General features: G+C 39.3%; 1 protein-coding gene across 3 annotated transcripts; it reads left to right on the top strand.

Annotated features, from left to right (window-relative positions):
- Positions 1–550: 550 nt before the first annotated feature.
- Positions 551–12,667, top strand: LOC114458289 (AN1-type zinc finger protein 3-like). Of its 3 annotated transcripts, XM_028440687.1 has the most exons (6): positions 551–893; positions 2,026–2,070; positions 9,116–9,156; positions 9,538–9,717; positions 9,969–10,208; positions 10,595–12,667. In XM_028440687.1, the coding sequence occupies exons 3-6, from the start codon at positions 9,129–9,131 to the stop codon at positions 10,747–10,749; spliced, it is 603 nt and encodes a 200-aa protein (XP_028296488.1). In that variant the 5' UTR covers positions 551–893; positions 2,026–2,070; positions 9,116–9,128; the 3' UTR covers positions 10,750–12,667. The 3 variants fall into 3 exon arrangements, with proteins under 3 accessions (XP_028296488.1, XP_028296486.1, XP_028296487.1); XM_028440685.1 differs by lacking the exon at positions 2,026–2,070; XM_028440686.1 differs by lacking the exons at positions 551–893; positions 2,026–2,070 and adding an exon at positions 6,255–6,306.
- The last annotated feature ends 783 nt before the right edge of the window (positions 12,668–13,450 follow it).

The raw sequence follows: 13,450 nt of genomic DNA, 5'->3' as shown, positions 1-13,450 counted from the left end.
TAAGTAAACAAATGTGGAACATTTTAAATCATGGGTTCAATTAAAAATATTACAATTTTAATTTACAAATATAAAGATAATAATAGGTTACATTATATTTAACAATAAATGAAGAAACAATTTAAATTAAAAACAAATTAAATTGTGTGAAAACCGAAATAAATCTAGAGTCTCCCGTTTGCTTTAAAAGGATTGAATACAAGATGCCAAAAAATCATAATAAAAGGAAAATTGCTGTTAGTAACACTTATTTTGAAAATTTAACGAGTTGTTTTGTTTCGTGTAAAATTATAAAAAAAATAAAAAAAACAGTGTACACAAATGAAATGGAAAAGCCTCATTAAATGTGAATTAAGATGAATTTTGTAATTCGGGCAAGATAAAGAACGTTAAAATTTTTTTTAATAAATTATAATAAATAGTATAACAAAATCAGCAATCTATACAAAATAGAAAAAATATATTTTTATATTTTTAAAAAGCCCGAAATTAGTATATTGTTATATTTTACGGAGACGTCATCGTTCGATCATTTCCGGTTCGACGGCTGTACGGAAACAGCCGAGCGTTCCGCTGATTGACGTTTCTGTGGTCACGGAAACATCCGAACAATCAGCTGGGCGTTCGCCTGTTTCCGTTAATTGTCGGAACGGGTTCGGCCTCGGCTCTGCTCGGCCTTTTGAAAGCGACTAGAAAACGGGATTCCCGGTGTGTATTGGGGACGTTGCCGGTCCCCGGATGGTTTTTCCTCGGCACAGGCCCCGGACTCTGCCCTGTGCCCGCTCTGCGTTCCTTTAATCCGGTGTTTAATCGGTGAAAGTCATGGGAGACACCAGTGAACGCAGCGAAGCGCCGAGCCTTCCGCCGCCGCGATGTCCCTGTGGGTTCTGGGGGTGAGTTCCACACATTCCTCCTCACACACGGACACCACGAACTGCTGAAGCCTGGAGGACACCGGTAACCACCGGTAACCGCCGGTAACCACCGGGTCGCAGCCACTGTTGTTGTTGTGGAGCCCCGACAGGCCCGGGTGGGGGGTGGGGAAGCTAACCCCTGATATATAGCTCAGCAGGAACATCACTAGTTACATTAGTTACATTACAGTATTATTACTAGTTATACATGAGGAAGCTAACCCCTGATATATAGCACAGCAGGAACATCACTAGTTACATTAGTTACATTACAGTATTATTACTAGTTATACATGAGGAAGCTAACCCCTGATATATAGCTCAGCAGGAACATCACTAGTTACATTAGTAACATTAGTAACATTAGTTACATTACAGTATTATTACTAGTTATACACGAGGAAGCTAACCCCTGATATATAGCTCAGCAGGAACATCACTAGTTACATTAGTAACATTAGTAACATTAGTTACATTACAGTATTATTACTAGTTATACATGAGGAAGCTAACCCCTGATATATAGCTCAGCAGGAACATCACTAGTTACATTAGTAACATTAGTAACATTAGTTACATTACAGTATTATTACTAGTTATACATGAAGAAGCTAACCCCTGATAATATAGCACAGCAGGAACATCACTAGTTACATTAGTTACTAGTGATGTAACATTCACTCAACTCCCGATACGATTCAATTCACGATACTGATTTCACGATACGATTCTCTCACGATTTATTTTACAAAATTGGACTGTAAGCAAATGATGACTGAAAAATATTCCTTTATTTTATTTTATTTTTTCTTTGGGGGGGGGGGGGGTACTGTACTATTTTCCTTTTATTTTTCATGTCAAAAGAATCCCTTGATTAACTATTCAAAACAATGCATTTTAACTAAAAATAAATCTTGAATTAAATAAGTAAAGTAATAATACAAATGAAGAAAAAGCATATTAATTTAAATTGATTTAAATTCTGATTCTACAGTAAACAATGCAAAACTACATAATAGTTCTTTTTCTTTTTAAAAGTGCAACTGAAAATGTATTTTGTGCCTTAACAATTGGACTTAGTGCAGACTTTGTTTTTTTTTTCTGTGTTTAGGTCAGATATTTGTTTGGACCAGCAGAAGGCGCTGGTATCCCAGTGGTCGGTTGGCATGCAGATATTCTTGCAGTGAAGAAGAGATGCTATGCTAGCAGACAGAGCTAATAAAAAATAGTGACTTTTACAGATATGCATGTAATATTACAGGTATTATTTTGGTGCTAAGGGGGTAAGGAATCATTTATGAATATGTTTAAGAGTAGAAGGCGGCCAGAAAGAAAGTAGTAGCAGATTCCGCCCCCCGCCAACACTTCTGGACAAGAGAAGGATATCTCGCGCCCTCTGCTCTATAATAAAAGTACTGCTATTCAATTTTCACAGTATCGATGTGAACCGTGATACCTATGAATCGATTTTTAACTGCCTTATGATTAATCGTTACATCCCTATTAGTTACATTTGTAGCATTAGTTACATTTCACTAGGGTTAGTTACACATGAGGAAGCTCACCCCCAGTGTGCGAACTATACCACGGCTGCTTGGGGGGCGCACTCCGCACGTGCCTCAGAGGGGTGCGCAGTGACGTCATTTTTGGTGCGCGCACCTCGCAACGTCCTGCGCCCGTCAAGCATAAACCAGGCTTTGAAAAAAACACATCCATTATTACAAGGCTGTACGTCTGCTTGCCTTATGTCAGCACATGTGACCACCTATCACATCCAACCTCCACACATGCATCAAAGCTTCATCAAATCTAAATCTAAACCAAAACATGTCCGCCTGTCTACAAGGAATCGAGTCCACATCAGCATGTGCATAATAACCTCTGAAATACTATAACGCGAATCAACAAACCAACCAATGACAAAACATGACCCATCATAATAAAACATTTTTTAAAAATCAGCCAGGCTGTGTTACTCCCGCTAATGTAATAATGTCCGCAATCATGATAAAAATCTGCAGTATTTAATGCATAACCCACAACACAGTGCTAACAGTTAATAATACAGTTTAAAGGCGTACAGATTAGCGCTAACCTTCAAACAGAAGTGACCACACAGGCCTGGGATCAACTACCTTTGCTGTTGGTCCAGAAGCCCATGATGTGGATAGGTGAGGACCTGATTTAAACCAGAATGTGATGAAGGGGGTTCGGTCAAATTTCTCTAATGGGGGTCAATTAAGATCCACAAAAAAAGCGATGAGAGGCTGTTTTTGCGCAGTCTATTACGGGTTTTGCTGTCAGTGCCATTGACGGCAGAAAACCCCCTCTCACACTCTGATGAGATACTATATTTTCTACTTGCTGTACAAAGCGTTTCCAATGTTTTTCCTGGTGGTTTATTTTGCAACTTACAGTCGTGGAACTCATCCACTGCCTTTCTAGCTGACTCACCGAGTTTTTTACTAAGTGTCCGTACTTGGCTAGAAGTTCTTATTCAGGAATCACAGACTGCTCAAGCACAAATGGTCCAGCGTGGTCTTTTTCCATTTCCAATGTCTGACTTAAAGCTGATATCTGGAAATTCTGCGAAACATCTCAATGTCCCGCCCTAAACAGCTTCACTTCCTCCCACTGTCTCTCCCAATCTACTAGAAGCCACGCCTCTACTTTTCTCTATGCGCAACGCGTAACATAACAAGGTCACATTAATATGTCTATGGGTCAGGTTTGAGCCAAAATTATATTTACCTGTTATTTATATTCTAATTTCAACTTTATTATTTTTCTTTAATGACAATATGATCATAATATATTCGTATTAATAATACAAATGTTACTATAATATAAATTCTTATATTTATCATTTTTATTGCCTTAAAAGCAACGTAATTTTATGTTTAATTTGAGTTAAATAAGAAGATAATGCCTAAATATTAATTGTTCAATTTAAGAAGATGAAATAAAATGACTTAAATATTCCGTTGTGTTATGTTCTACTTTTGGAGAATCATGAACACGTATGAGTGAGGGGGTACTCATGGTATGACAAAAAGGCTAAAGGGGTACACAAGACAACAAAGGTTGGGAACCACTGATGTATATGAATGACCCCCAGCAGTAGACCATAGTAAAAGACTAGTTAGGGCTTTTTTCGCATTTCAAAAAAATCATACATAAACATAGATTTCTCAGAAACTCCAGATATCAGCTTTGAAGTGACGTTTAAGGCATAGCGCCCCCACGCTTAAATGGTGAGGACAAGAACTGCATGCAGGCCGGCTTCTTTATTAAAGTGAAATAGTGATGGGCAAATCATACATTAAAAATAGCCTAATTCTACACATGATCCATGATTATAATAATACAAAAAATAGTAAGATAAAGGAAATACATAGGAAAAACAATATTTAAGTGACCCCCCTAAAATTTCACAAATCATGTTTCCAGGGGAGCTCATGTCTTATTAAGGGGGGCTGAGACCCTGGCTCCCCCGTAGTTTGCACCCTGCTAACCTCTGATGTACAGCTCAGCTGGAACATCACTAGTTACATTTGTATCGTTAGTTACATTACACTAGGGTTAGACTGCTTCTCAATGGTTTAAAAACTCTTTAGCTCAGATCTCTCATCGCTGTAATGTTTCTATTCAGTGAGAAGCAGGGTGGGAGGGAGAGATAAACACACACACACAAGCACCAAACCTCCAGCCAGCTGCTCGTTAAATACAACTGTAACAACAACACAGAACACCAGCTAAGTTAAACAGTTAAAAGATGCTTTGAAAGTTTGAAACTTGCCGTTGGGGTTGAAGAGCTTCCTTCATGCTCTGCTAGTGGGGGGAGGGGCTATGCACTCTGCAGACTCTCCAGCAACATGAGCAGCCTGTGGCAGCCGCTCCGTATATAAAGTAGATCAGTGAACCCAGCCGCGCGCATCTGCCGATGCTGATACACGTAAAACACGCAAAAATCGGCTGGCCGATGAATCGGTCGATCATTATTATTTACACGTGAGGAAGCTAATCCCTGATGTACAGCTCAGCTGGAACATCACTCATTACATTAGTAACGTTAGTTACACTACACTAGTTACAGTTGGGTTATGAGTTCCTCGTCAGGAAGCTAACCCCTGATATACAGCTCAGAAGGAACGTCACTAACACTAGTTACATTAGTGTTAGTGACATTAGTTAATTGTTACATTAGTAGTTTCTGTTCCTGTCCTCTAACATAGAGCTCTATAGAATAGAACTGTTCCTGTCTTTTATCATAGAGCTATATAGAATAGATCTGTTCCTGTCCTCTAACATAGAGCTATATAGAATAGAAATCCATGTACCTTTTGTTCTTTGGTTATTCCATTTTAAAACCAAATCAAATTAACAAATAAACAGTGTGGTTATTTTAAAGATTTAAAACCCAAACAGAAAAAAAAACAACCAAAAACCAGATAAGCAGCGTTTTTATGTTTTTTGTGTTTTTTTAAAGAAAAAAAAACTTTTTCTGTTTGTGTGTTCACTACACCTGGTTTCCCTCCCCAGGATTTATTTCAGCAGTTTTCCATAGGAATGTCCTGATCAGGTTTTTTAGCCTCCGAAGCCTTTGATTTTGAGAATTGGCCGATACCGAGTCTCGATCCGATACTTCTATAATACATTAAAAAGATTGAGCAAAAAACAGATCCAGGATGTCCTTTATTTATTTTATTCACCTTATTTTAACATTCAACCCTAAACAGAACACTTCTGTGATGTAGCTTAATAATCAAGCAATACATTAAAAGAAAATTCACGTTTGACTTTAGTACAAGATTAAATATTAAATTAAAATGTCTATTATAAAAATGAATAGTGCCTCATCTTAAAATACCCAACAGGCATGTTAACAAATAAGAAAATAAAAGCACCACAGAGCTGTAAAGTAAGGCCTGTAATGAGCTTTTAGGAACTGAACTCTTGAAGGGGACATATCATGGTTTTAAATGGTTCCTTTTTACATATAAATCATACAGTTGTGGTCTATATAAAGCGGAACTGCAATGCTTGGGTCTGAATTCCTCATTATTATAGCTCCACCCCTTTTCTACCCCTTTTCTGATGTGCTTTTGAGAGCAACTCGTTTTGGTGCTGTCTCTTTAAATGCAAATGAGACACTTCATACCCCGCCCCCTCTTCAGGTGACACTCGGTTCAACTCCACCCTGCTCGGCCATTTTTGTAGTTTGATAGAAGAGATATGGCTATGTAGCGGCGCAGAAACTTTTTATTCAGAGGTTATTTACAAAATGTCAACAACGTTAGACTTGTCCATCCAGCCTTACATGTTCCAGCCAGAGTCTGACCCAGTGGAGCGAGATGAAAATGAAGATGATGAACCTGCAGAACCCTAACAAGTGAGCTAACACAAGCACCGAGCTAACGCTAGCGCCAAGCTAACGTCACGAAATGCATTTTAATAGTCTTTTCAAAGACAAAAACGTCAAAATGAAATGACTAATGAAAACTTTAGACTTAAATTAAATCACGTAGGCCATATCATCAAGGATCTAAAACGAGCACACAGCGCTAACATATGAAGACGGTGCAACTGCTAATGCTAACAAAACAATGACAGGGACGTCTTATCATCACACTTTTTAGCGTTATTTACAGCTTACCGAAGTGCTCTGTTCATCGTCTCCAAAGATGGAAGGAATTGAACCCTCAATCAGACAAAGTCTTTCTGTAAATCCTTCTTTACACTGGTGGAGGTTGATGAAGCAGTCATCATTGAAGTGCTTCACACACACAAAAATGACCTTATCCACAGATGTGGTACATTTCTATAAAAAATAAAACTCAACCAGACACTTTGAAAAGGTTCTGATGATGGGAGACGGTGTAATGAAGCGTGTGGGTTACTACATCCAACAACCCAACATTTTGACTTATCCTCTCGTAACTTCGGCATCCTTGAGCTTGGACTACAAAATAAAAGCGAGAAATAAAAATGGCGGATTGCTCGAAGTGTTGGACCTGGAGTTGATGGACTAATTTGGCAGTTCTGCTGCAAATACTGTGACGTACTAGTTCAAAAAACGTAATAGAGAATAGAAAAATGTTATTTCTGTATCGGTCCAATAAGTTTGTTGTTTTTGGCCCCGTCCTCAGTTGTTCCCACCGTATACTGACAGTAAAAAATTACTGAAGTGAACTTGAATTGTTGACTATTGTTCTTTATTTGAGTAACATCACTTGATCAAGCCATTTCTAACATCCCACACTACAAAGTAATAAAAGTATGTATGATTTGTGCTGATAACATATCAGATCGATATCGGCCAAATACTTAAGGCTGCTGTAGGAAGATGAGATGAGTTATTATTAATGGGTTATATAACTGAGAATATTAATTATGATTATTAATATTACTTCAAATTTGCGGGGTGCCACTCCTTTTAACAGGAGAAATATGTCTAAGTTTTTAGACTAAACTCATCAATGTGAAACCAGGGAAAAGTGAATTCTACCAGACATCTACACCATCATCACAGCTTTAATGAATCAGAGGAATCAAATATTATGTTTAACCTTTTATTCAAAAGTCAACAATTAATACAGTCAAAATATCAATTGAAATGGGATAATTAAATCATGATAAAATGCATTTCTAGGCTAATAAAAGTGAGGATTATACGTAATAAAGTGAAATCACTAATCTAGAAGGATGCTAATCTACTAAATATTGAATAAAAATGCAGGATACATATTCAATAATAAAATCATAAAATCAAAGAATAAAATAAAGAGAGCTCATAACAAAGAGAGGAGGACGGACAAGGGGGAGACGAACAAACATTAATGAGATGTACTGTGTGTGCAGCATGTTGTTAATGCGTGTAAGTTTGTAGTTATGGAAATATGTATGTGATCTATTGTGGATGAAGTTGCTGATGAAAGTTCATTCTTGTGAATGATGGTAAGCAGAGCGCTACTGTTTACCTACGGTGAAAAGGCTCTGGTCCGTCACGGCGCAGCGTAGCGTTCTGAACATTGTGTAATCAATATACTGGTACGGCAGAATATTAAAAATGTACAGTATATCATAATGAAAATATATAGCGGTATTTGGTATGAACTGGTATACCGCCCACCTCTATAATGATAATAAATATACATATATATCCGAGTCCTGATTGGGAGATGACGTTCGATTCCGATTGACTCTGAAATTCGGACCCGTATTCCGTTCACATGATTGGATCGGGACATCCTTAGTTTTCTGGTCCAGCTCATGTTTTCATTCAGTCTGTGAATGTTTCAGCTCGTAAAAAAGCTGCTCACATTTATGTTTTGTTGCACGTTGTTAAAGGTAGGGTTGGCGATTTTCAAAAACTAGCATGATTTTGAATATAGCCTCCTCGATGGCTCCGCCTTTACCCCCCTCCCCCCTCTCCTCTGTGCTCCGTCTCACTCACATGCATGCTCACAGCTGCTGCAGAAGAGGAGCTCAGTTCATCACTTGTATTGTGTAGAAACTTTGTTGTCTCATTCTGCAGTAAGTAAACAATAAACTTTATCATTATATATGTTAAAAACGTGACCAAAAACTCAGTTTTAACACACACGGAAGTTGATCACAAGAAACAAGGAACACTAGTAGTTTCATTACACCACCTCTGGTTCCCCATATCATATGCATGTTTTACGTAGCATCCATTTTTTGGTTTTGATTTATTTATGTATTAACGTTTCAATTCACCAGTAATTTGACCATGCATTGCTTCTTTTTATGTCCGGACCGGGAGCAAAAGTCACCAGATTATCTGGATACTATATGGACCGTAACACTTTGTTAAAGTTGACAGATATTCACAGATTCAGACTTCCAGCATCAATAACTCTTTAACGAAACATTGACACACATACAGTATGACACCTCTGCCATCAGTGTGAGATGGACAACATGATACAAGATCATTTTTTATTAAACTTAGCAGAATTAAAGTCCATCTGTGTGATTAAAACATGAAGATCTCATCCTAGTTTCCCGTACATATCCAAATGTCCCACAAACAGAACCAGATTTAATTTTAAAACAGAAAAACAATCTGTTTTTTCTGTTTTTTTAATTTGGTTTTCAAATGAAATAACCGAAGAAGGAAAGGTACACGGATTAATAGATCTGTTGTTGTTAACATGCTGCTGTTCTTCTCTCTTCAGATCCAGTAAAACCATGAACCTTTGCTCCAAATGTTTTGCTGGTAGGTTTTTTGTCTCTGGTTTGAGTTAGTTTACTTAAGTCAAGCTTATTGGATCTGATTAAGGCTAAAATAAATCAAAGCAAGTTTCCAGAGTTAAAGTGAGCCGAGTTAACACGAGTCAAGCCAAGTCGAGTCAGGTTAACTTGAGCCAAGTTAGAAGGAGCTAAGATAAACTAAACCTGACTAAGTGAAGGAAGTTAAAATAGAGAGAAGTTGAGGTGAACCAGGTTAAGTTCGGCTTTTGAATAAATGAAGCCTGGTTAACAAAGAAAATACTGAGCTGAGTTTAACCAGGCTAAGATTGTTAAATCAGGATCATCAGAGTTAGTTTAAATCAGACTTAGAAGTTTTCAGTGTTGATCTCTGTGGCGCACATTTCAGACGTGCAGAAGAAACCACCTGAGGATGACTGCTCGTCTACGTCCAGCAGCAGCCAATCAGCAGCCTTCAGCAGCGAGAGCAGCAGCGCTAGCAGCCAATCCCTGTCTTTGTCTCCGCCCCCTGGCTCTGATGACCCGCCCTTGGCTGAAGGAAGAGAAGATCGGACCAGCACCAGCACTGGTGAGTCATCACTAAACGATCTGAGTCATCACTAAAGGATCTGAATCATCCGAGTCATCCCTAAACGATCTGAATCATCCGAGTCATCCCTAAAGGATCTGAATCATCCGAGTCATCCCTAAACGATCTGAATCATCCGAGTCATCCCTAAACGATCTGAATCATCACTAAAGGATCTGAATCATCCGAGTCATCTCTAACGATCCGAGTCATCTCTAACTGATCCGAGTCACCTCCTCTGCCCCCTACAGGTTTGTCACTCACGGAGACGGTGCAGACGTCTCTCTGCACTCCAACCAAACGTCCCAGAGAGTCCGGTACGTCGGAGGGCGAGGACACGCCGGAGAAACGCTCTCGCACAGACGAGGACGACGGTGAGGTGGGAGGAGAGGAGAACCCCCCCACTGCCAAACAAAAAAAACGGCGGCGCTGTTACCGCTGTCAAACCAAACTGGAGCTGGTTCAGCAGGAACTGGGATCATGTCGCTGTGGTGAGACACAACAATAACAATAACAACAACAATAACAACAACAACAACAACAATAACAAAAACAACAAAAATAACACAACTGCACATCATCACACTGTTCATCAAATGTTGCACTTACTTTTCTCAGCATCCGTTAAACAGTTTTTTGAGTAGCGTTAGTTACATTAGTTACATTAGTAGCATTACATTAGATACATTGGTACTATTATTTTGTTTTTTTATTTGATTTTAAAATACTACTTTGTGTTTTTAATTTTTTTCTTCTCTTTTTCAGTTTCTAAAACAATTTTAAACTGCATTTAATTTTTTGTTCTGAAGAGAATATTTTTTCTTGTTTTATTTTGAAAAGTGTCTGAACCCTTTGATCACTTCCTGTGTTCCTTCAGGCTACGTGTTCTGCATGCTGCACCGTCTCCCCGAGCAACACGACTGTCCCTTTGATCACCTGGGCCGAGGACGGGAGGACGCCGTCCTCAAGATGGTCAAGATGGACAGGAAGCTGGGACGCTCCTGTCAGCGAATCGGAGAGGAGTGTTCCTGATCCTCCAATAGGATCTGAACTAGAACACACACACACACACACACACACACACAGCCTTAACCTCAGCGTCAGGAAGGCGCCGCACACGCCCCAGGCTGACCTCTGTGGGTCCTCAGGTTGACGCCCCTTTCCTTCACACCGGTTGGTCCAGCTCTCCTTAAGCTCCTCCTACTGAGCGTCTCTGACTGGTTTCTCCACACATGTTCAAACTGGTCTGAACTGTGAACGCGTCGGCGCCAAAATGTCCCAATGATGCACTTCTTTTGTGTTCCTTCACTTCCTCTGTAGACCAGGCTCCGCCCCTCAGGCTCCTCCTTTGAGGGTCAGCAACCAATCCCTCACTCACCTCACACAGTGGGGGTGTGGTTAGAGCAGCAGGAAGCCCCGCCCCCTCAGGGACGCGCAGACCGCTGAGTACTGACTAGTTAGACTGCACTGGTGTTCTACAACAGCTGGTGGTCGTGTTAACTGGTCACTCACTGTATGGTCATCAGTTAACATGGACACCAGTATGAGCAGAACAGCAGTGATGTACTGGTTTATACCAGTTCATACTGGTTTACTAGTTTTTACTGTTTTTTACTGGTTTATATTGGTTTATACTGGTAATACTAGTTTTTACTTGTTACACTGGTTTACACTAGTTTATACTGGTTTATACTAGTTTATACTGGTTTATACTAGTTTATACTGGTTTATACTAGTTTATACTAGTTTATACTGGTTTATACTGGTTTATACTAGTTTATACTGGTCTATACTGGTCTATACTGGTCTATACTGGTCTATACTGGTCTTCTTCAGTAAATGTGGCAGGGATGAAGGTCAATGACAGAAAGTGTTATCAGTGTTTGTAGTTGATTGACGATGAGGATGATAAACATCACCCAGCAGCGCTCAGACATCATTTTTCTCTACACTAAGAATGTGTTAACGATGTGTACGTCTGTGAGGCTGCTGATTGGTCAGTGGCTCTGAGGAGACTAAAGGTTGTTGACGTCTGGTTTTGTTTCTTGTTCTTCTTTATGATCCCGTGTTGCTGAAAAGTGGGCGTGGCTCCGACAGCAGCTCCTCAATCCTGACTTTGATGAAACAAAAACATGAAATCTTAAAAACAGGATTTATTTTCTACACTTAGAGGATACGTACTCCGTGGGGTGTATCATTTCAAATGGTGATCATTGTAACTGGTGACAAAACAGCCAGTGTTTACAATCAAAATGTTCACCAGATAACATGGTCACCAGTCAAACTGGTGCTAGCGTTAGCATCTGTTATTATAGAGGGGAATAAAAAGCACAAAGCTCACGTTACCTGTGGGTGTATCGGTTCAGCTGGTCATCGTTGTGTCTGGTGACGCTTTAATGCATTCACTCGTTTGTGAAACCACAGCACAAGATGACTGGATCACAAGTTTAACCACTACACTCAACGTGTCTGGAAGTGGCCACCAGATGACACGCTCATCAGTCGAACCGTTACATCTTTATTATTTAGTTCTTCACGTCATTTCTTTGTAGCACTTTTTAACCCCTCAGCGTAAAGATCACCAATGTAAGACTGGACATGATGGGTCACCAACTATAATGATCACCAGTTGAATTGATACACCGTAGACTTTTTTTTGGTGAGCACTTCTTCTGAAGCCTTGGACTTGTTTGTGTTTGTCCCACCAATCCTCCCACTCTCACAGTGTTGTGGGCCACGTGGTCGTTGGGTTACCTGGTGATGATGTTTGTTTCCTTTGTGCCTGATTCAGTCCACCTTCCTTCCTCCAGCTGTTCTGAAGCTAAACTATGCTAATTGCTAACCCTGTGTGTGCAGGTGTTCCTCTGAGCATCAGGAACATCTCTGACCTCTGACACCAACGACTTTCTCTGTTTGTCTGAGGGAAACGAAATAAAGTGATTTAAGAGTTTGTTTGTTTGTTTGTTTGTACGCTAACCGCTACATCAGCGCTAACACGTGTCACTGATCCAGAATCAGGTGGAAAGAACCAACTAAGCTAAAGTAGGGGTTCTCAACCTTGGGATCAGTGCCCAATTTGGGGTCGCAAGACACTGGGAGGGGGTCAACAGATGCTTTCAAGAAACTACAAATATTTATTTTTTTTCAGTCCATTTCTACAACTCCACCAAACTTAACATATTTTCATCACTTTTTCTTGCCATATTTTTGCTCCTTTTAATATATTTTTTTGCTACATTTCTGACACTTCTACATCACATTTTAATGACTTTTCTACACATTTTTCCACTTTCCAGACATGTTCAGCACTTATAAACCCTTTTCACCATATTTACACCTAATGTCACATATGTTGACCCATTATTGACACTTTTAACCTCTTTTCACCATATTTCATGAACATTTTTGCCAATTTAACCACATTCACCATTTGTCACTCCCATTATTTGCCAGTTTAAACTAATTATTCCAATATTGAACTTTGAACCATTCTTACCACTTTTTCTGATTTCTGACTTCTGATTGGCTCCTGGAACATCAAGCCCGGCCCCCAACTCTTATTTATTTATTATTATTATATATATCGCGCACCTTGAGCGTTACAGTGCAGTTCTGTTCCTAACCAGCAGGGGGCAGAAATATCAGAATACTTTTTTCTGTTACTTTTATAAAGATTTATATAATGAAAGTATTTTTAATTTTTTTTACTTTAATGCTTTGGCTTTATTTTTAG

This window comes from Gouania willdenowi, assembly GCF_900634775.1.
Source record: "Gouania willdenowi chromosome 24 unlocalized genomic scaffold, fGouWil2.1 scaffold_320_arrow_ctg1, whole genome shotgun sequence".
NCBI classification, from domain to species: Eukaryota; Metazoa; Chordata; class Actinopteri; order Blenniiformes; family Gobiesocidae; genus Gouania; species Gouania willdenowi.
The sequence above is the reverse complement of the archived record's forward strand: the minus strand, read 5'-3'. Positions and strand labels throughout refer to the sequence as shown.

Bases quoted from the DNA above. Each gene is read 5' to 3' on its own strand.
- LOC114458289 (XM_028440685.1), top strand. From the start codon at position 823: ATGGGAGACACCAGTGAACGCAGCGAAGCGCCGAGCCTTCCGCCGCCG. The intron at 894-9,115 runs GTGAGTTCCACA...TTCTCTCTTCAG, and splicing joins TGTCCCTGTGGGTTCTGGGG to ATCCAGTAAAACCATGAACC. The intron at 9,157-9,537 runs GTAGGTTTTTTG...CGCACATTTCAG, and splicing joins TTGCTCCAAATGTTTTGCTG to ACGTGCAGAAGAAACCACCT.